At 51.4% G+C, this 23,182-nt stretch overlaps 1 protein-coding gene across 2 annotated transcripts in view; it reads left to right on the forward strand.

Moving 5' to 3' along the window:
- Positions 1–23,182, forward strand: part of TACC2 (transforming acidic coiled-coil containing protein 2) — a 76,308-nt gene that overhangs the window by 6,319 nt on the left and 46,807 nt on the right. Inside the window, exon 3 of one of the 2 annotated variants that reach the window (XM_029610562.1) lies at positions 6,767–6,856. The exons of the other annotated variant lie outside the window; for it this stretch is intronic. Within the exon in view, the coding sequence (XP_029466422.1) occupies positions 6,767–6,856 (90 nt within the window). The remainder of the gene's footprint in view (positions 1–6,766; positions 6,857–23,182) is intronic. 2 annotated transcript variants of the gene reach the window in all.

Raw genomic sequence — 23,182 nt, forward strand, 5'->3', positions numbered from 1 at the left:
TGCTTCTTTACAGCGCTGACTCTCAGGCCGAGGGATGCGCTTTCTAGCATGCCTTCTGCTTCTTTGTGCTTACAGCACTGACTCTCAGGCCGAGGGATGCGCTTTCTAGCGTGCCTTCTGCTTCTTTGTGTTTACAGCAATGACTCTCAGGCCGAGGGATGTGCTTTCTACCGTGCCTTCTGCTTCTTTGCGCTTACAGCACTGAATCTCAGGCCGAGGGATGCGCTTTCTAGTGTGCCTTCTGCTTCTTTGTGCTTACAGCACTGACTCTCAGGCCGAGGGATGCGCTTTCTAGCGTGCCTTCTGCTTCTTTGTGTTTACAGCGCTGACTCTCAGGCCGAGGGATGCGCTTTCTAGCGTGCCTTCTGCTTCTTTGCGTTTTACAGCGCTGACTCTCAGGCCGAGGGATGCGCTTTCTAGCGTGCCTTCTGCTTCTTTACAGCGCTGACTCTCAGGCCGAGGGATGCGCTTTCTAGCATGCCTTCTGCTTCTTTGTGCTTACAGCACTGACTCTCAGGCCGAGGGATGCGCTTTCTAGCGTGCCTTCTGCTTCTTTGTGTTTACAGCACTGACCTCAGGCCGAGGGATGTGCTTTCTACCGTGCCTTCTGCTTCTTTGCGCTTACAGCACTGAATCTCAGGCCGAGGGATGCGCTTTCTAGTGTGCCTTCTGCTTCTTTACAGCACTGACTCTCAGGCCGAGGGATGCGCTTTCTAGCGTGCCTTCTGCTTCTTTGTGTTTACAGCACTGATGCTCAGGCCGAGGGATGTGCTTTCTACCGTGCCTTCTGCTTCTTTACAGCACTGACTCTCAGGCCGAGGGATGCGCTTTCTAGCGTGCCTTCTGCTTCTTTGTGTTTACAGCACTGACTCTCAGGCCGAGGGATGCACTTTCTAGCGTGCCTTCTGCTTCCTTGTGTTTACAGCACTGACTCTCAGGCCGAGGGATGCGCTTTCTAGCGAGCCTTCTGCTTCTTTACAGCACTGACTCTCAGGCCGAGGGATGCTCTTTCTAGCGTGCCTTCTGCTTCTTTGTGTTTACAGCACTGACTCTCAGGCCGAGGGATGCGCTTTCTAGCGTGCCTTCTGCTTCTTTACAGCACTGACTCTCAGGCCGAGGGATGCGCTTTCTAGCGTGCCATCTGCTTCTTTGTGCTTACAGCACTGACTCTCAGGCCGAGGGATGCGCTTTCTACCGTGCCTTCTGCTTCTTTGTGTTTACAGCACTGACTCTCAGGCCGAGGGATGCGCTTTCTAGCGTGCCTTCTGCTTCTTTACAGCACTGACTCTCAGGCCGAGAGATGCGCTTTCTAGCGTGCCTCTGCTTCTTTACAGCACTGACTCTCAGGCCGAGGGATGCGCTTTCTAGCCTGCCTTCTGCTTCTTTGTGTTTAGGGCACTGACTCTCAGGCTGAGGGATGTGCTTTCTAGTGTGCCTTCTGCTTCTTTACAGCACTGACTCCCAGGCCGAGGGATGCGCTTTCTAGCATGCCTTCTGCTTCTTTGTGTTTACAGCACTGACTCTCAGGCCGAGGGATGCGCTTTCTACCGTGCCTTCTGCTTCTTTGTGTTTACAGCACTGACACTCAGGCTGAGGGATGCGCTTTCTAGCATGCCTGCTGCTTCTTTATGCTTACAGCACTGACTCTCAGGCCGAGGGATGCGCTTTCTAGCATGCCTTCTGCTTCTTTGTGTTTACAGCACTAACTCTCAGGCCGAGGGATGCGCTTTCTAGCGTGCCTTCTGCTTCTTTACAGCACTGACTCTCAGGCCGAGGGATGCGCTTTCTAGCGTGCCTTCTGCTTCTTTGTGTTTACAGCACTGACTCTCAGGCTGAGGGATGTGCTTTCTAGCGTGCCTTCTGCTTCTTTGTGTTTACAGCACTGACTCTCAGGCCGAGGGATGCGCTTTCTAGCGTGCCTTCTGCTTCTTTTTGTTTACAGCACTGACTCTCAGGCTGAGGGATGCGCTTTCTAGCGTGCCTTCTGCTTCTTTGTGTTTACAGCACTGACTCTCAGGCTGAGGGATGCGCTTTCTAGCGTGCCTTCTGCTTCTTTTTGTAGAGCACTGACTTTCAGGCCGAGGGATGCGCTTTCTAGCGTGCCTTCTGCTTCTTTGTGTTTACAGCACTGACTCTCAGGCTGAGGGATGCGCTTCCTAGCGTGCCTTCTGCTTCTTTACAGCATTGACTCTCAGGCTGAGGGATGCGCTTCCTAGCGTGCCTTCTGCTTCTTTACAGCACTGATTCTCAGGCTGAGGGATGCGGTTTCTAGCGTGCCTTCTGCTTCTTTGTGTTTACAGCACTGACTCTCAGGCCGAGGGATGCGCTTTCTAGCGTGCCTTCTGCTTCTTTGTGTTTACAGCACTGACTCTCAGGCCGAGGGATGTTTCTAGCTTGCCTTCTGCTTCTTTACAGCACTGACTCTCAGGCCGAGGGATGCGCTTTCTAGCGTGCCTTCTGCTTCTTTGTGTTTACAGCACTGACTCTCAGGCCGAGGGATGTGCTTTCCAGTGTGCCTTCTGCTTCTTTGTGTTTACAGCACTGACTCTCAGGCCGAGGGATGCGCTTTCTAGCGTGCCTTCTGCTTCTTTGTGTTTACAGCACTGACTCTCAGGCCGAGTGATGCGCTTTCTAGCGTGCCTTCTGCTTCTTTACAGCACTGACTTTCAGGCTGAGGGATGCGCTTTCTAGCGTGCCTTCTGCTTCTTTACAGCACTGACTTTCAGGCTGAGGGATGCGCTTTCTAGCGTGCCTTCTTCTTCTTTACAGCACTGACTCTCAGGCCGAGGGATGCGCTTTCTAGCGTGCCTTCTGCTTCTTTACAGCACTGACTTTCAGGCTGAGGGATGCGCTTTCTAGCGTGCCTTCTGCTTCTTTGTGTTTACAGCACTGATTCTCAGGCCGAGGGATGCGCTTTCTAGCGTGCCTTCTGCTTCTTTACAGCACTGACTTTCAGGCTCAGGGATGCGCTTTCTAGCGTGCCTTCTGCTTCTTTACAGCACTGACTCTCAGGCCGAGGGATGCGCTTTCTAGCGTGCCTTCTGCTTCTTTACAGCACTGACTCTCAGGCCGAGGGATGTGCTTTCTAGCGTGCCTTCTGCTTCTTTGTGTTTACAGCACTGATTCTCAGGCCGAGGGATGCGCTTTCTAGCGTGCCTTCTGCTTCTTTACAGCACTGACTTTCAGGCTCAGGGATGCGCTTTCTAGCGTGCCTTCTGCTTCTTTACAGCACTGACTCTCAGGCTGAGGGATGCGCTTTCTAGCGTGTCTTCTGCTTCTTTACAGCACTGACTTTCAGGCTGAGGGATGCACTTTCTAGCGTGCCTTCTGCTTCTTTACAGCACTGACTCTCAGGCCGAGTGATGCGCTTTCTAGCATGCCTTCTACTTCTTTACAGCACTGACTCTCAGGCCGAGGGATGCGCTTTCTAGCGTGCCTTCTGCTTCTTTACAGCACTGACTCTGAGGCCGAGGGATGCGCTTTCTAGCGTGCCTTCTGCTTCTTTGTGTTTACGGCACTGACTCTCAGGTCGAGGGATGCGCTTTCTAGCGTGCCTTCTGCTTCTTTACAGCACTGACTCTCAGGCTGAGGGATGCGCTTTCTGGCCTGCCTTCTACTTCTTTGTGTTTACGGCACTGACTCTCAGGTTGAGGGATGCGCTTTCTAGCGTGCCTTCTGCTTCTTTACAGCACTGACTCTCAGGCTGAGGGATGTGCTTTCTGGCCTGCCTTCTACTTCTTTGTGTTTACGGCACTGACTCTCAGGTCGAGGGATGCGCTTTCTAGCGTGCCTTCTGCTTCTTTACAGCACTGACTCTCAGGCCGAGGGATGCGCTTTCTAGCGTGCCTTCTGCTTCTTTACAGCACTGACTCTCAGGCCGAGGGATGCGCTTTCTAGTGTGCCTTCTGCTTCTTTACAGCACTGACTCTCAGGCCGAGGGATGTGCTTTCTAGCGTGCCTTCTGCTTCTTTACAGCACTGACTTTCAGGCTGAGGGATGCGCTTTCTAGCGTGCCTTCTGCTTCTTTACAGCACTGACTCAGGCTGAGGGATGCGCTTTCTAGCGTGCCTTCTGCTTCTTTACGGCACTGACTCTCAGGCCGAGGGATGCGCTTTCTAGCGTGCCTTCTGCTTCTTTGTGTTTACAGTACTGATGCTCAGGCCGAGGGATGCGCTTTCTAGCGTGCCTTCTGCTTCTTTACAGCACTGACTTTCAGGCTGAGGGATGCGCTTTCTAGCGTGCCTTCTGCTTCTTTACAGCACTGACTCTCAGGCTGAGGGATGCGCTTTCTAGCGTGCCTTCTGCTTCTTTACAGCACTGACTTTCAGGCTGAGGGATGCACTTTCTAGCGTGCCTTCTGCTTCTTTACAGCATTGACTTTCAGGCTGAGGGATGCGCTTTCTGGCGTGCCTTCTGCTTTTTGTATTTACGGCACTGACTCTCAGGTCGAGGGATGCGCTTTCTGGCGTGCCTTCTGTTCTTTGTGTTTACAGCACTGACTCTCAGGCTGAGGGATGCGCTTACTAGCGTGCCTTCTGCTTCTTTGGGGTGCAGATTTTTTTTGGTCATTTCCAGATTCTCCCGAAGGGTCCGTGATTTGCAGGAGGTCTTTATCAAATCTTCTAGGGTAGGGGATAAAGAGAGCAATATTCAGAAGCTAGTTACCTGGAAATTGCCCCCTCTTTGTGTTGTAAAACTTTGCGCGTTTGCATTCTCAGAACAGCCGGTGCTGCCTTCCCCTGACAAAACCCGCACTAAGGCGCATGCAGACCTCTGCGGGGACGCTCCCTCTGGGTAACCAATATCCACAGACCATGCCCCGGGGCAGGAAGAGGGGGGCAACAAGGGAAAGACATTTCCGCTGGCTCTGATGTATTGTCCACCTTCTAACCTGGGTAAAATTCAACACATGCAGGTTTACCCCTGGGCATTTCCGGGGTGGGGATAGGCGAGGGGGCAGCCACAGGTGAAGTTTGATTTTAAAAACTTCCCACACGAAGGCAGTCGCAAACTTGTGCAGGTCATGTTTGGAGGGGGACAGTAATCAGAGCAAACCCACCTGTGGGGCTTGCCAGAGCGTGGGCAGTCTGTCTGCCCACCCCAGGATGACCAGGTCAGGCGGCAGGCGTTTGATCTCCGAGTCGCATGGGTTCAGCGGCTCCCCAGTACCATGGACAGGTCACCAAGAGGGTGAGAAGGAGACTTTACCTTTCCCGCCTGCCCAGCAATGCCCCTGTGCGATCGCCATCCCTCTCTCCCGGCCCTGTCAGCCGTCATAGTCTGCGTTTCTGTCTGGTCAGTGCCACGGAGCAGGTGAACCTATGCACGATAGCCACAATGAATATGCATGAGAATGATTCCTGTATAAGGGAGGCAGTGAATGCAAATCGATCGCATGCATATTCATATCCTGAAAAGCTGGGCTGAGAACCCCAGCCGTAGGCTACAGATGACCTCTAGCCTTGCCTTCACCTTTTGACCCCCAGAGACCTTCCCTGCTTACCCCAGGCTGCCCTGAAGTCTGTTGCTGGGAGGCTGCTGCAGGCATCCAGCCTTCCCCATGAAAAGAGAGATTTTCTGACCTCACGGCGCGCGCGTGATTCCCTGCGACCTCTCTGCTTGACCGGTGCCCTTCAGCAGCCCTCAGCAGGGTACCGCTGCCCTGTCTCTCTGCATCCCGAGTCCCGGGCCCCATCCTATCTGCTCCTTCCAGAGTGTCGGCTCTGATTCGTCAGCAAGAAGGCAAACCTCCCCTACTAACTTTCTGCAATACGTTGTGTGCAGCCTGCGCCAGGACTGGCAACCCCTCTGCCCGTGCATGGACTCCGCTTGCCACTCATCTAACTTGGGCCCCAGAGTTGGCTCAGTCTTGGGGGGGAGGGGCAAGGTTCCCGGGTGCTTTGTAGCCACAGAGCCGGATTTGAAAGGGAGTCGGGTTGCTTGCCGTCGCTATGGCGCTCGTGCACGTCACATCTGGAAAGGATGGAGTTTGTAAATCTGCTCCCCCAGCATGACGAGCGCCCCTCCCCGGGATCGCTGCTTTCTGGAGGTCCGCGCATCGTGTCAGCCCACGGGTGGGGAGGGGGGGGTCCTTTCCTGCAGTCCCATCGGGGAAGCTGAAACCTCCTGGCTCGTTCTCCTTGCCTGCTTATTGATTTTGATTCCACCTTTCAGGCACTGCAGATGGCACTGCACCGGGGTCCTGCAGGACTCCCAGCCTCCCGCTCTGTGTCTGTAGGGACAGGGCTCAGTAAGGCAGGCCCTAGGTTCGCACTGACTTAGCTTTCCCCCGTTTCGGCCTGACAGTCCAGGCCGAGCCCCTTAACTCCACCCCCTAGCCGCTCACATTTTGGAGCCATCGTAAGTTTGGAAAAGGGCCTCGCCCCAAGCCTTTGAAACAGAGCAGCCGGCTACCTCGCTGCGGAGTGTGCGCTCACCTTTGTGGCTTGCGGTTTGAGTGCAGGGCAGGTACTTTGCGCTGCTTGTTGTGCAGGCAGCCAAGCCGAGGTAAAATCAGTCGTGGATGCTTGAAAACAGCGTCAGGAGCTCCCTCAGACCCTGTCCTAGGCCCTGTTTATGGTACTCCAGGCCTCCCAGCTGCCTCCCTCCCTGCCCTTCTGCCCTCCACCTGCCTCCGGGGAGGGGCTGGCCCAGGCTGCAGCCTCCTCGCTCTCTTATTTATCTCAGCTCCTTGCTCGTCCAGGGTGAGTCAGAATTCACTTTGCACAATAATTCTCCTCTCTTCTTGTTTTTCCCGCTCTGTAAGGAGGAGTTAGAGTTTGCTGCAATGAGGATGGAGGCACTGAGGCTAGCCAATGACATTTCTGCCTCCTCCCACGACTCCTCAGACGCACAGGTATCCCCAGGTGTCCCAACCCTGCCTGCAGTGGACTGTGCACCCTGCACGTGTGTGTGAGACACCGAGAGAGAGACAGAGGCGCTGCCAGTGTGCACGGGTGTGTGTGAGAGAGAGAGACGGAGACCGAGGCACTATGTGTGTGCATGTGTGAGGGACATAGAGAGAGAGAGATAGAGGTGCTGCTTGTATGCATGTGTGTGTGAGATACAGAGAGAGAGAGAGACAGAGGCACTGCCTGTGTGTAGATGTGTGAGTGACAGTTACTGCCTATATGCATGTGCACATGTGTGGCACAGGCAGAGAGACACACAAGAGGTGCTGCTTGTGTGCACATGTATGTGAGACAGATGGAGAGAGAGAGACACTGTGTGCATGTGTGTGTGTGGCACAGACAGAGAGAGAGACACACAGAGGTGCTGTTTGTGTGCATATGTATGTGAGACAGATGGCAAGAGAGAGAGACACTGCCTGTGTGCACGTGTGTGGCACAGGCAGAGAGAGACACACAGAGGTGCTGTTTGCGTACATATGTATGTGAGACAGATGGAGAGAGAGAGAGACACTGTGTGCATGTGTGTGTGTGGCCCAGACAGAGAGAGAGACACACAGAGGTGCTGTTTGCGTACATATGTATGTGAGACAGATGGAGAGAGAGAGAGACACTGTGTGCATGTGTGTGTGTGGCACAGGCAGAGAGACACACACAGAGGTGCTTGCTTGTGTGCATATGTATGTGAGACAGATGGAGAGAGAGGACACTGTGTGTGTGCATGTACGTGTGTGGCACAGGCAGAGAGAGACACACACAGAGGTGCTGCTTGTGTGCATATGTATGTGAGACAGTTGGAGAGAGAGAGACACTGTGTGCATGTATGTGTGTGACACAGGCAGAGAGACACACACAGAGGTGCTGTTTGTGTGCATATGTATGTGAGACAGTTGGAGAGAGAGAGACACTGTGTGCAAGTATGTGTGTGGCACAGACAGAGAGAGACACACACAGAGGTGCTGTTTGCGTGCATATGTTTGTGAGACAGATGGAGAGAGAGACACTGCCTGTGTGCACGTGTGTGGCACAGGCAGAGAGACACACACAGAGGTGCTGCTTGTGTGCATATGTATGTGAGACAGTTGGAGAGAGAGAGACACTGTGTGCATGTACGTGTGTGGCACAGGCAGAGAGAGACACACACAGAGGTGCTGCTTGTGTGCATATGTATGTGAGACAGTTGGAGAGAGAGAGACACTGTGTGCATGTACGTGTGTGGCACAGGCAGAGAGAGACACACAGAGGTGCTGCTTGTGTGCATATGTATGTGAGACAGATGGAGAGAGAGACACTGTGTGTGTGCATGTACGTGTGTGGCACAGGCAGAGAGAGACACACACACAGAGGTGCTGCTTGTGTGCATATGTATGTGAGACAGTTGGAGAGAGAGAGACACTGTGTGCATGTATGTGTGTGGCACAGGCAGAGAGACACACACACAGGTGCTGCTTGTGTGCATATGTATGTGAGACAGTTGGAGAGAGAGAGAGACACTGTGTGCATGTACGTGTGTGGCACAGACAGAGAGAGACACACACAGAGGTGCTGCCTATTTGTCTCACACAAACATGCTGAGGTCCTCTCTGTGTGCACAGGTGTGTGGTGCACTGACTTAGGATAGCTGTCTCTGCTCTTTTGCTCTTCTTTGCCTTCTAACAATGGAATGACTTGTGCCTATGACCCCAGTGTGCTGTGTGCCCTGCACTTTAACCACGTTACCCCCTGCTCGGATGGTAAAAGTGCATGTTCCAGGGAAGACTGTGATCAGAGGAGCGTGCTGCAGTGCCTGCACTGCATCACGTGGCAGAGTACCCGGCTGCAGGGCCAGTGGCACTGTATCCCATGGCTCAGCATCAGACTGCAGTGCCAGCACTATATTACGTGGCAGTGCCAGGAGCACTAGATAACGTGGCGGAGCACCAGGCTGCCGTGGGCCTGAATAGTGTCCTGACTCCCTCACATCTGCAAACAGTAATGCGTGTGCCAGCTGAAATGCACGCAGTGTAATGCATGGACCTGCTGTAACCTGTGCCCACGCTGTAATGCCTGCATGAACTTACAGACTTTTCTTATTCTGCCTTTTCCCAAGAATGGCCTGAAGGAGGAGTAAAACAAGTTTAAATCAATGATAGCATTTGAAACAATTTTACAGGGAACCCAGTGATGAACAACCTGGGGGTGGAGGGTCCTGGTAGGGAGGGCCTGAGCTTTTTTTTCCTGAAGATGAGGGAATGGCTCATGTGGTGCCTTGTTCCAGATTTCCGGTGCCTAAGAGCTGAAAGCAGAAAGTCTTGTACAGGACAGCATGGCAGAGGAAAGGGAGCCATTTTGGAGGCCCAGAGTGCAGGAGGAGAGGTACTCGGGGCCTTGCAGACGAGGCACAGCGTTCTAAACTTGATCCTGCTTTTGACTGGGAGCTGGTGCAGTATTGGTTTTATGAGGTCACTTCTCGCGGCAGTGCTTTGCAGGCGCTGGAGGTGCTTCAGACTGCATTGCGAGATCCCGTTGAACAGAGAGTCACCGGCAGTGAATTCAGCTGCTGATTAACGCATGCATTGCTGTAGCAAGAATTTGTTTGTTGAGATAGTTGTGGAGTTGGCGAGTCTGGCGCAGATGCGTAAAGGAAATCTCACCACCTGAGTGAAATGAGTGTCCATTGGGAGGTACCTGAATGTAACAAGCCTTGAGCATCCAATGAAAAGTTGTGAGCTGAATAAATAAGACTTGAACCTGTAGGTTCCATACTGATCCTTCTGAATGTAAGGGGGGTACCTGACAGGGACAGTCGCAAGCGTACGGGATGACCTTGGCGTGCTAAGCCAGAGGAGTTTGTCAAGAAGGGGGTGTTTAGTGTGCCCTAGGGCCTCAGCCTGGGCCCAGACCTTCAGGGCCGAGCCAAGGGGTGACAGGTGGGCCCTGCGTGACTGACGGGCTGACCCTCTGCCAGGCCTGCAAGCTCCCAAGGCCAACATCCAAGGATGTTGGAAGGGGAATGGCCCTCCTCCTCTGCACATTGACGTCGGTGCAGGCCGGACAGCGGCCTGCACCGACGTCAATGTGCAGAGGAAGCAGGACTGGCCTGAGACGCAGGCCCGATGTAGGCAGCGGCTCCAGCCGCTGCAGGAGGCCCCGGGGGCGGCTCCTGCCGCCAATACAGCCCGGGGATGTGGCCTTAGCACCGCGAAGAAGCTGATGACGTCGGGGGCGATCCTAGCCCCGAAGGAAGGCCGCGGCTCCGACCATGGAGCAGAAGAGGATCCAGAGCGGCCTCCGGGCCGTGAAGCAGGACAGCCCGCGGCACCAGCCGCGCCGAAGGCCCGACGGCGGCATCCTGCCACGTCAGGTGAAGAAACAGGGTGGAAAGGTGAGTTTGCTCATGGGGAAACCCGTGGGCAATACGGTTCATAACAGAGTTCTGATTTAGAGGGACTTAATTTCACTTTGTGGTTGCTAAGTCATTGGGCAACTTCTGAAAGACAATTATTCACACCGGGATGCTGACAAGATTTGTTCGGGCCACATCTCAATCACGAAACACTGGAGCAGAAGAGATAAGACGGTCTGTCACTTGAGTTAAGTGACATTCTCTTGAAAGACAAACTATTTCTTACTCGTCTTTTAACTTCAAAAGTAAAAAACAAAAAAATATTTACATCTTAATGGACTACCTTATATGGATGAGCTATGATTATACATTTATGACGCATTAGTCTCCTGGAATAGAGTGCAGTTGACCTCTGTGGAGAATAAAGTCATATCAAATATTTCTAAGTAACATCGTAGATTTTTCTGCTAACTTTTAGGGTGAATTCTACTTTGGATCGCAAATACATGTCATGCGGGCTTGAAGGACTCAATGAGATTGGGTGTTTGTAAATGTTGAAATTGATCGGGAAGAGGAACATAAGAACATAAGAAATTGCCATTCTGGGTCAGACCAAGGGTCCATCAAGCCCAGCATCCTGTTTCCAACAGTGGTCAATCCAGGCCATAAGTACCTGGCAAGTACCCAAACATTAGATAAATCACAAGTTACTGTTCCTTATTAATTACCGAAATAGCAATTTATGGATTTATCCTCTAGGAACTTATCCAAACCTTTTTTAAACCCAGTTACACAAACTGCACTAACCACATCCTCTGGCAACATAGTCCAGAGCTTAATTGTGCATTGACTAAAAAAGAAATTTCTCTGATTAGTCTTAAATGTGCCCCATGCTAACTTCATGGAGTGCCCCCTAGTCTTTCTACTATCCGAAAGAGTAAATAACCGATTCACATCTACCCGTTCTAGACCTCTCATGATTTTAAACACCTCTATCATATCCCCCCTCAGCCGTCTCTTCTCCAAGCTGAAAGGTCCTAACCTCTTTAGTCTTTCCTCATAGGGGAGCTGTTCCATTCCCCTTATCATTTTGGTTGCCCTTCTCTGTACCTTCTCCATCGCAATTATATCTTTTTTGAGATGCGGCGACCAGAATTGTACACAGTATTCAAGGTGCGGTCTCACCATGGAGCGATACAGAGGCATTATGACATTTTCCGTTTTATTAACCATTCCTTTTCTAATAATTCCCAACATTCTGTTTGCTTTTTTGACTGCCGCAGCACACTGAACCGACGATTTCAATGTGTTATCCACTATGACACCTAGATCTCTTTCTTGGGTTGTAGCACCTAATATGGAACCTAACTTCGTGTAACTGTAGCATGGGTTATTTTTCCCTATATGCATCACCTTGCACTTATCCACATTAAATTTCGTCTGCCATTTGGATGCCCAATTTTCCAGTCTTGCAAGGTCCTCCTGCAATTTATCACAATCCACTTGTGATTTAACTACTCTGAATAATTTTGTGTCATCTGCAAATTTGATAACCTCACTCATCGTATTCCTTTCCAGATCATTTATAAATATATTGAAAAGCACCGGTCCAAGTACAGATCCCTGAGGCACTTCACTGTTTACCCTTTTCCACTGAGAAAATTGACCATTTAATCCTACTCTCTGTTTCCTGTCTTTTAGCCAGTTTGTAATCCACGAAAGGACATCGCCTCCTATTCCATGACCTTTTAGTTTTCTTAGAAGCCTCTCATGAGGGACTTTGTCAAACGCCTTCTGAAAATCCAAGTATACTACATCTACCGGTTCACCTTTATCCACATGTTTATTAACTCCTTCAAAAAAGTGAAGCAGATTTGTGAGGCAAGACTTGCCCTGGGTAAAGCCATGCTGACTTTGTTCCATTAAACCATGTCTTTCTATATGTTCTGTGATTTTGATCTTTAGTACAATTTCCGCTATTTTTCCTGGTACTGAAGTCAAACTCACTGGTCTATAGTTTCCCAGATTGCCCCTGGAGTCCTTTTTAAATTTTGGTGTTACATTGACCACCCTCCAGTTTTCAGGTAGAATGGATAATTTTAATGATAGGACTGAGCCATGAACCATTCCACAAATGAGATATGCTGTAATTTTGTGAGGATCTTTTGGGCAGTTCTTCCCTCCTGCCAGCAGAGGGCTGCGGTGGTCCTCTTTGTCACTCTGGTTGGTCCTTCCAGCTCTGTGTTCCACACTTCCTGCTGGCAGCCATGTTATTCCTGTTTGCACCTTATTTTCTTAGCTCACAGTTTGCATTCTTCATGGTCGTAGTCTCCGTCTTCATGGACCTAGACTCAGTCCTGTGTTTCAAGTTCCTGTTCCCTGTACATATAGAAACATAGAAACATAGAAGTGACGGCAGAAGAAGACCAAACGGCCCATCCAGTCTGCCCAGCAAGCTTCACACATTTTTTTCTCATACTTATCTGTTTCTCTTAGCTCTTTGGTTCTATTTCCCTTCCACCCCCACCATTAATGTAGAGAGCAGTGATGGAGCTGCATCCAAGTGAAATATCAAGCTTGATTAGTTAGGGGTAGTAGGGGTAGTAACCGCCGCAATAAGCAAGCTACACCCATGCTTATTTGTTTTACCCAGACTATGTTATTCAGCCCTTATTGGTTGTTTTTCTTCTCCCCTGCCGGGGAGAAGAAAGCAGGGAGCTATGCTGGATATGCGTGTAGTATCAGTTTTTCTTCTCCCCTGCCGTTGAAGCAGGGAGCTATGCTGGATATGCGTGAAGTATCAGTTTTTCTTCTCCCCTGCCGTTGAAGCAGAGAGCTATGCTGGATATGCGTGAAGTATCAGTTTTTCTTCTCCCCTGCCGTTGAAGCAGGGAGCTATGCTGGATATGCGTGAAGTATTAGTTTTTCTTCTCCCCTGCCGTTGAAGCAGAGAGCTATGCTGGATATGCGTGTAGTATCAGTTTTTCTTCTCCCCTGCCGTTGAAGCAGGGAGCTATGCTGGATATGCGTGAAGTATCAGTTTTTCTTCTCCCCTGCCGTTGAAGCAGAGAGCTATGCTGGATATGCGTGAAGTATCAGTTTTTCTTCTCCCCTGCCGTTGAAGCAGAGAGCTATGCTGGATATGCGTGAAGCATCAGTTTTTCTTTTCCCCTGCTGTTGAAGCAGAGAGCTATGCTGGAAATGCGTGATGTATCCGTCTTTCTCCCATACTGTTGAAGCAGAGAGCCATGCTGGATATGCATCGAAAGTGAAGTATCAGGCACATTTGGTTTGGGGTATTAACTGCCGTAACAAGCCAGCTACTCCCCGCTTTGTGAGTGCAAATCCTTTTTTCTTCTCCCCTGCCGTTGAAGCAGGGAGCTTTGCTGGATATGCGTGAAGTATCAGTTTTTAGGATCAGTCGAGACTGCTGGGTTGTGTCTCCCTTCCAGCAGATGGAGTCAGAGACAAAAGCTGAAAGGCACCCCTCTTACACTGGTGTACCACCTGCGATCCTCCAGTATTTTCTCTGACTCCAGCAGGGGAGGTCGAGCATTCCCTGCGGTCCTGATCCTAGCATATTTTCTTCATAGTTTTCAGAGTTGTTTACTCTCCCTTGTTTGTTCTGGCACCTTGGCTACATCAGGTTTGTTTAAAGCAAAAAAAAAAAAAAATCTTTAGTTTCTTTTTCAGTCAGTGCAGTCTGTCTTATCCTCCCGAGGCGTCTGCAGCCTTGGTAGAGGTACGACTGAGGCTGGACATCCCGATAGCCACATCCCCGGAGGCGCGCTCTAATCTGGTGAGTGGGGTGATTAACCGATGGGCCGGTCCCTCCCCCCTGCGGCCCGAGAAGTGACATTCCTCGGGGGCCGTGTTCTGTTCCCAGAGCTCCGGAAGGCCGAATTTCGGCAGTACATATTGGGGGAGTTTTTTATGCTTACTGGGGCTTTTTTTCACAGCCGGGCTGTTTTTTGAATTGCCAGGATGCCGCGAGGACTTTCTTGTTCCACGTGTAGGGACTCGGGGCTGCGGCTTTCATGTGACGGGGTGTGCGCACGCTGCCTCCCGGGGGAGGGAAGGCCTGTCCGGGGAGGATTCGGGTGCGATTTTGGCTTGAACTTCCACGCGGCGATCCCGATCGCTGTCGACCCCGTCCCTGGCTGCCGCGGGAATGGCGGCCATTTTGTCGGGCCCGCACTCTACTGCAGGGGGAAGGGAGTCTCCTCCTTCTCCACTTTTTCCTCCCAGCTTAAGCCCGGTTCGGCCGCGCGGTCCGAGGCCCGCCCCTCCTCCGAATCCAGCCCCCTCCCCTACGGAGCCCTTAAAGGACAGGTGCCATTTTCTTCTAAATTTATTTTATTAATGCATAAAGCTTTTTTAGAGGCTGAGGCACAGCTTCAGGATACTGAGCCTTCACCAGCAAAGGTCGCCAGACGTGCTGCGGCTCCAAATGTCCCTTCGGCCCCTGTGGATCCTTCCTGGGACCCGCTCCTCCTGGATTCAAACGGGGATGTTGATGAGTCCACCCCGGTAGAGGGAGACGATCCCCGTGTTTTCCGATTGTTCAGGCGGGAGGAGCTGGATCCTTTGATCCCTCATGTCCTAGCGGAGCTGGACGTTGAGACCTTGCATCCCAGCATGGAGCCTGTCAAGGGGAATCCGGTCCTCTCGGGGCTGGCGCCCCTCCCAAAAACCTTTCCCTTTCTCCCAATGCTCATGCAGCTTGTCACCCGGGAGTGGGAATCTCCTGAGGCGACCCTGCGTGAGGGGAGGGCGATGGAGGAATTTTACCCCTTACCCGATGAGGCCTTGGACATTCTCAGAATTCCCAAGGTGGACGCGTCTGTCTCCGCTGTCACTAAGCAGACAACCATTCCCGTGACTGGGGTGACTGCTCTTAAAGATTTGCAGGATTGGAGACTTGAGGTCCTTCTCAAACGGATCTTTGAGGTTTCAGCACTGTGTGTTCGGGCGGCTGTCTGCAGTAGCCTAATGCAGAGGGCAACCCTGGGATGGGTACCACAAATGCTCATCTCTCAGGAGTTGCCTCCGGAGGAGGCTGACCAGGCGAATAGGATGGAATCCGCGGTGGCTTACAATGCGGATGCTTTATATGATTTGCTCTGGGCTTCTTCGCGCAATATGGCTATGGCAGTCTCTGCCAGGAGGCTTCTTTGGCTTCGTAATTGGTCGGCGGACGTTTCTTCTAAAAACCAGTTGGGCAACCTTCCCTTTAAAGGGAAATTGTTGTTTGGGGATGAGCTGGAAGCCCTCATCAAGTCTCTGGGAGAGAACAAGGTGTATAAGTTGCCGGAGGATAAGCCCCGGTCTTCCAGATCGTTTGGTTCGGCGCAGTCCCAGTTTCGGGGACAGCGCAGATTTCGGCAGGCTAGGGTTCCCGCCTTTCCAGCCCAGCAACAGACTCAGAGATCTCAGTCTTGGCCTTCTTCCTTTCGTGGCCGCCGGCCCTTCCATGAAGGGGGTTCTCAAGGGGCCGCAGGGGGCAAGCCGGCCCAATAAAGGTGTGCTGACCCTCTCCCCAGTTCCAGTGGTGGCGGCCGCCTCTCACTCTTTCTCGAGGAGTGGGTCAAGATTACGTCAGACCAGTGGGTCCTCAGTACAATAGAAAACGGCTACGAGTTGGATTTTGCCCGCCTGTTACAGGATCTGTTCCTGGTATCACCCTGGGGTCTCAAGCCAAGAGGGAGGTGGTAAGTCAAACCCTGGATCGGTTGAAATCCCTGGGAGCCATAGTGCCGGTTCCTCTGGAGGAGCGCGGGTCAGGCAGGTACTCCATCTAGTTTGTGGTCCCAAAGAAGGAGGGAACATTTCGTCCGATTTTGGACCTGAAACAGGTCGACCGGGTTCTTCGGGTACCTCGGTTCCGCATGGAGACTCTCTGCTCGGTCATTGCGGCCGTCCACTCAGGAGAATATTTGGCCTCTTTGGACCTAACAGAGGCGTATCTTCACATAGGGATCCGCGAGTGTCATCAGAGATTCCTCCAGTTCATGGTTTTGGGGGAACATTATCAGTTCCAAGCGCTCCCGTTTGGGTTGGCGACGGTTCCGCGAGTATTCACCAAGGTGATGGTGGTGGTAGCAGCAGCCCTCAGGCGGGGGGGGGGGGGGGGAGGATCTTAGTCCACCCCTATCTGGATGACTGGCTCATACGGGCAAAATCGGAACACCTCTGTCGGATGGCGGTCCGAAGGGTTTTGCTTCGACTCCAATCTCTTGGTGGGGTGGTCAACTTTGCCAAGAGCCAGTTCAGGTTCTGAACTTCTTAGGCGCATGGTTCGATACATTGGTAGGCAAGGTCTTCCTCATCCAGGAGAGGATGCTCAAGTTTTGGGCACAAATATGTCAGCTCTTGTCATTACCTCTTCCCCTAGTGTGGGATTATTTGCAAGTACTTGGTTCCATGGCGTCTACTCTGGAGTTGGTTCCCTGGGCGTTTGTGCATATGAGACCTTTGCAGAGAGCGTTGCTTTCTCGTTGGGACCTGAAGTCGGAGGAGTTCCAGCTGCAGTTGCCCCTCTTGGAACCCGCCAGGTCCAGTCTCGATTGGTGGTTGATTCCGACCCACTTGCAACGGGGAATGGACCTGGAGGAACCACAGTGGTGATCATGACGACGGATGCCAGCCTCTCCGGCTGGGGAGCGGTCTGCCAGTCGAGCGCCGCTCAGGGCCGATGGACGAGTTATCAGGCGACATGGTCCATCAATCAGTTGGAAACCAGGGCGGTGCGCCTTGCATTATGCGTCTTTCTCCCTCTCGTCTGTCAGCAGTCAGTACGGATATTGTCAGACAACGTGACAACCGTAGCCTACATCAACCGTCAGGGAAGGGGTGGATGCCCTCGTCCTTCCGTAACCTCGCAATGTTCTGTTATACATGTTTCCCCCCTGGCCACTAGAGGGCAAGGTCTTGCGTTGGATAGAAGCTCACGCAGGGTCAGTCATTCTCGTGGCTCTGGAGTGGCCCCGATGGCCGTGGTTTGTAGATCTGATCAACTTGGCAATTGACGGTCGGATGCATCTCAACCATCTCCCGAATGTTCTTCGGCAAGGTCCAGTATTTTTCGATCAAGCTTATTGCTTTTGTCTAGCGGCTGTTACGCTTGGGCTCCGGTCAGGAGGCGTGAACACCACCCAGCAGGGTGGCTCCAGGTGGAGAGAGACAGGAAGCTAAAAACAGTGTCTGGTTCCAGGCTGGGTCAAGGCAGGCAGCAATAAGCAGTGTCTAGTTCAGGCTGGGTCAGAGCAGGCGGCAAGGAGCAGAGTCTAAGTTCAGGCTGGGTCAGGGCAGGCGGCAATGAGCAGAGTCTAAGTTCCGGCTGGGTCAGGGCAGGCGGCAATGAGCAGAGTCTAAGTTCAGGCTGGGTCAGGGCAGGCGGCAATGAGCAGAGTCTAAGTTCAGGCTGGGTCAGGGCACAGTAAGCAGGGCAAGGCAGGTCAGAAGGCCCGTAGGCCACACACACACAGAAGGCCCGTAGGCCACACACCATAAGCGGGGCAAGGCAGGTCAGAAGGCCCGTAGGCTCCACACACACAGACAGAAGGCCCGTAGGCCACATACCATAAGCAGAGCAGGGCAGGTCAGAAGGCCCGTAGGCCACACACACACAGAAGGCCCGTAGGCCACACACCATAAGCGGGGCAAGGCAGGTCAGAAGGCCCGTAGGCTCCACACACACAGACAGAAGGCCCGTAGGCCACACACCATAAGCAGAGCAGGGCAGGTCAGAAGGCCCGTAGGCCACACACACACAGAAGGCCCGTAGGCCACACACCATAAGCGGGGCAAGGCAGGTCAGAAGGCCCGTAGGCTCCACACACACAGACAGAAGGCCCGTAGGCCACACACCATAAGCAGAGCAGGGCAGGTCAGAAGGCCCGTAGGCCACACACACACAGAAGGCCCGTAGGCCACACACCGTAAGCAGAGCAAGCAGGTCAGAAGGCCCGTAGGCCAGGTGAGGACAACGAGGAAGGAGGCCCGAAGGCCGCGCAAGGCAAGGCAAGGAAAGGCCCGAAGGCCGCGCAAGGCTAGAGCAGGGAGCCCAGGTGAGCTCGTTGCCGAAGCACCGAGGCAACTGTCAGGCAGGGTTATAAGGACACACCCAGAGCACAGAGTGGACAGATAAGATGGACTGGGCCTGTCCGGAAAGCCAGCACTAGAGGGACCCCTGGTGGTGAGGCGGTTGCACTGCAGCAAAAACTGTAACAGCGGCCTGGCTTATGAGAGGAGACAGTTGAGAAAGAGGGGATATTCTGATCCGGTTATCTCTACCCTCTTACAAGCGAGGAAGTCTTCTACGTCACTTACCTATGTTTGGGTCCGGAGGGTGTTCGACTCCTGGTGCTGCTGGTTGCGTGTGTCCCCACGTCGAGCCTCGGTGGCTCAGATTCTGGCCTTTTTGCAGGCTGGCCTAAAGAAAGGATTGGCTTGCAGTTCTCTCCAGGTGCAGGTCGTGGCCTTAGGGTGTCTGCAGGGCAAGGTTAACGGTTTTTCCCTGGCAGCTCATCCGGACGTGTCCCGTTTTTTGAAGGGGACTAAACACTTGAATCCTCCGGTCACAAAGGTTTGCCCTTCATGGAGTTTAAATTTGGTTCTCCATGGCTTATGTGGTCTTCCATTTGAGCCTCTCAAGCGGGCCACATTGAAGGACCTGACTCTCAAGACGGTTTTCCTGGTGGCGATCACCTCTGCAAGGCGGGTCTCGGAGCTTCAAGCTTTGTCGTGTCAAGAGCCATATCTCCATATTTAGGATTCCAGGGTTTCTCTATGGATGGTGCCCTCTTTCCTACCGAAGGTAGTGTCCGGTTTTCATTTGAATCAGACGGTAGAGTTGCCTGCCTTTCCAAATTTGGATCCTCGTTCTCCTTCGGATAGGGATCTGCATAAATTGGATGTCCGGCGGATTCTTCTTCGCTATCTGGAGGTGACCAACGCTTTTCGGTTGTCTGATCATTTGTTTGTCTTATGGAGTGGTCCTAAGAAGGGTCAAAAGACGTCCAAAGCTACTGTTGCTAGGTGGTTGAAGGAGGCCATTACTTCCGCTTACGTCTGTATGGGCCACGCTGTTTCGGACGGTTTGAAGGCACATTCCACCAGATCTCAGGCGGCTTCTTGGGCGGAGAGTCAATTTGTCTCGCCGCAGGAGATCTGTAGAGCAGCCACTTGGAAACCGTTGCATATCCTTTCTACATCGCCTAGTAGTTAGGTGATTAACACATTTTAATGAAAATAAAGATAAAGATAAACCAGGCCACGCTCTGTGGGGTTTATTTTTCTAGACTTCAACCCTTGCCTGTCCATGTTTTCGTTATAGCAAAAGAATCATGTGAGAATAATAAGAATAATTCTGCTGCTGGGAGCCTCGGCTTTGGATTTCAGTTTATTAGGAAACCAGGAGGGTTGATCTATGAATTTTGCTTTGTGAGCAATGCAGCTGCTGTTTGCCTTGTCAGTCCCCTCGCCCAGCTGTGAATTGTTCTGTAAGAGCTGCCACTCATCCATCTGGATTTGTTAGACAGTTTGGGGAATGTAGGCCGCGCTTTGTGAGAAGGGTGGAAACTACAGCAAATTGTTTTGCTTGTCATTCTCCAACTCCAATCCTTGCCTCGGTGAATCCGGCTCTAGCAGTTTCAGCAGTTCCACTTTTGGGCCCTTCCAGCGGTTCTAACGCCGTTCCGGCAAAGCGCTGGTGAATCTGACTCTGCTCCAACAGTTCTAGCTGCTGCTCCTGTGCCGGTGAATCGTGCAGATCCTGGGGAAGCCCTAGCAGACATCCTCTGGGATCTACGTTTGTCTGTACTGAAGGAACTCGCCCCAGCCACGGTATCATTGCCTCCAGCCCACCTTTCAGCCAGCTCTGGCACCACAGATTCCAATTTTGTTTGCTCCAGGATCCCGTCCCTGGAAAATCTGGATCCGGCTAATTCTGTAACTCCAATTCCCGTATCAAAGAATTTGGCTTTGGCTGTCTTAGCAGCTCCAGTTCCTGTATCAATGAATCCGGCTCCAGTTATTGTCTCGGCAGCTCCAGTTCTTTTACTAGAGAATCCATTCCCAGTCGTCATTTCAGACGCCAGTCCCTGGAGAATTCAGTTACAGTAATCTACGTATACACACTGCAGTGCCTGTACGTGCTGTAATGTGTATACTTGCTTGTAGCTGCTGTAATCTGTGTAGATGTAGTAATGCCTGTTCCTGCAGCACTTTGTGTGTTCAGTGTAATAGCATTACTTGCAGTAATGTGAAAGTCTTCAGAGGGGTAGCCGTGTTAGTCTGCTGTAGCGAAAATGACAGAGGCAAGTGCCACCTTACAGACTAATCTGTTTACTGAGGCGACCAGAGTGCCACCAGCCTCTGTCATTTTTACAGTGAAGTGTATACCTTGTTTAATTTTTGTATAGGGCTGTAATGCCTGAACATTTAGTAATATGTGTTTCTGCAATCATTTACGTACAAGCTGTAATGCTTGTATTTGCAGTAATGCGTATACCCAGCGTAAGGTGTGTTCCCGCACTGATATGTGTGCACAATGGAATGCGTGCAATGTCAGTAATACGTTTCCTGCAGTAATCTGTGTATACACACTGCAATGTCTGTACTTGCTGTAAATCGTGCACCTGCTGTAATGTGTTCCTGTAGTATTCTATATATAACACCTGTACTTGTATTAATGCCTGCATTTGTTAATAATTTGTGTGCACCCTGTAATGCCTGTACGTGTAGTAATCTGTGTACTTAATATAATTTATGTGTACACTGTAATGCCTGTATGTGTAGTAATCTGTGCACTTGCTGTAATTTGTGTGCACACTGTAATGCCTGTATGTGTAGTAATCTGTATGCTTGCTGTAATTTGTGTGTATGCTGTAATGCCTCTGTGCAGTAATCTGTGCACTTGCTGTAATTTGTGGGTATGCTGTAATGCCTCTGTGCAGTAATCTGTGCCCTTGCTGTAATTTGTGTGTACGCTGTAATGTCTCTATGCAGTAATCTGTGTTCCTGCTGTAATTTGTCCATACGCTGTAATGCCTGTATGTGTAATAATGTGTGCTCCTGCTGTAATTTGTGTGTACGCTATAATGCCTCTGTGCAGTAATGTGTGTTCCTGCTGTAATTTGTGTGTACGCTGTAATGCCTGTACGTGCAGTATTGTGTGTTCCTGCTGTAATTTGTGTGTACGCTGTAATGCCTGTACGTGCAGTATTGTGTGTTCCTGCTGTAATTTGTGTGTACGCTGTAATGCCTGTACGTGCAGTATTGTGTGTTCCTGCTGTAATTTGTGTGTACGCTGTAATGCCTGTATGTGCAGTATTGTGTGTTCCTGCTGTAATTTGTGTGTACGCTGTAATGCCTGTACGTGCAGTAATGTGTTTTCCTGCTGTAATTTGTGTGTACGCTGTAATGCCTGTACGTGCAGTATTGTGTGTTCCTGCTGTAATTTGTGTGTACGCTGTAAGGCCTGTACGTGCAGTAATGTGTGTTCCTGCTGTAATTTGTGTGTACGCTGTAAGGCCTGTACGTGCAGTAATGTGTGTTCCTGCTGTAATTTGTGTGTACGCTGTAAGGCCTGTACGTGCAGTATTGTGTGTTCTTGCTGTAATTTGTGTGTACGCTGTAAGGCCTGTACGTTCAGTAATGTGTGTTCCTGCTGTAATTTGTGTGTACGCTGTAATGCCTGTACGTGCAGTAATGTGTGTTCCTGCTGTAATTTGTGTGTACGCTGTAACGTCTGTACGTGCAGTAATGTGTGTTCCTGCTGTAATTTGTGTGTACGCTGTAAGGCCTGTACGTGCAGTAATGTGTGTTCCTGCTGTAACTTGTGTGTACGCTGTAAGGCCTGTACGTGCAGGATTGTGTGTTCCTGCTGTAACTTGTGTGTACTCTGTAAGGCCTGTACGTGCAGTAATGTGTGTTCCTGCTGTAACCTGTGTGTACTCTGTAAGGCCTGTACGTGCTCTAATGTGTGCACCTGCAGTAAAGTGCATTCTTGCAGTACAATGTGTGTACATACTATAGTGCCTGACCACACAGTACTGTGTCTATGCTTCCCATTCTCTTCCAGTCTCATCCTTAGGTGTTCTGAGCCTCTTCTTGTAGTGCTGGATTTCCTCCTCACCCGTCCCTTTCAAATAGACACGAGGAGGTCAAAGATCTGTAAAGCAAAGCAGCTGGGTATTTTACCCTCCCTCGACTGAACCCCACCATTTCAGCAGCTGTGTGTATTAGGATCCAGTGCGTAACTCCATGGCCAGGCCCCTATTACCCTCAGGCGCTGCGGGTAGTGTACATTATCAGACTATAGTGTATTGTGTGCAAGCTATAAGGCAGGGAGCAGCATACGACACATTGAAGGTAAAGCCAGATTGTATGCAAGTAAAGAGCTGTAGTAAAACAACGTGTGCACTCGTACAGGAAGCACAGAAAGGCCTTCCGGGGCCGGAGTTGGGATTCCCATTTTAACAGGTGTGTGTGCAAATGACGTTGCACAAGTTCCATCTTTCAAAGAGCAGGCACAGCTGCACGCGTACTCTGCAGACTGATGCGCCTAGGCGGAGCGACTGAACATGAATCTCATGGCGCCCAGTTCTCAGTCACCCACGCACACGGGTCTGAAACTTCTGGCCCGAGAGAACGCGCGTATCTTTGTAATGCAGAAAAACCGCTTTCTTTATGCCGTGCAGATATTTTACTCTCAGTCTACGGTCCCACACGGAACACGTCCCCCCCCAGGAACACCTCCTCATAGCGCGGCTGCCGGTTCACTCATTGATGAACTTTATTGATGGGGGGGAGAGAGCAAGTTTCAGACAAGCAATCCATGAGCACAAATCATGGTTTTCCCGACTGGCACTGCAAGGCACAGTTGGTGAGGCACTTATTAACCGAGTGACACTGCAGGGTAATATAGTGAATGGATAGCACGTGT

This window comes from Rhinatrema bivittatum, chromosome 7 (assembly GCF_901001135.1).
Source record: "Rhinatrema bivittatum chromosome 7, aRhiBiv1.1, whole genome shotgun sequence".
NCBI classification, from domain to species: Eukaryota; Metazoa; Chordata; class Amphibia; order Gymnophiona; family Rhinatrematidae; genus Rhinatrema; species Rhinatrema bivittatum.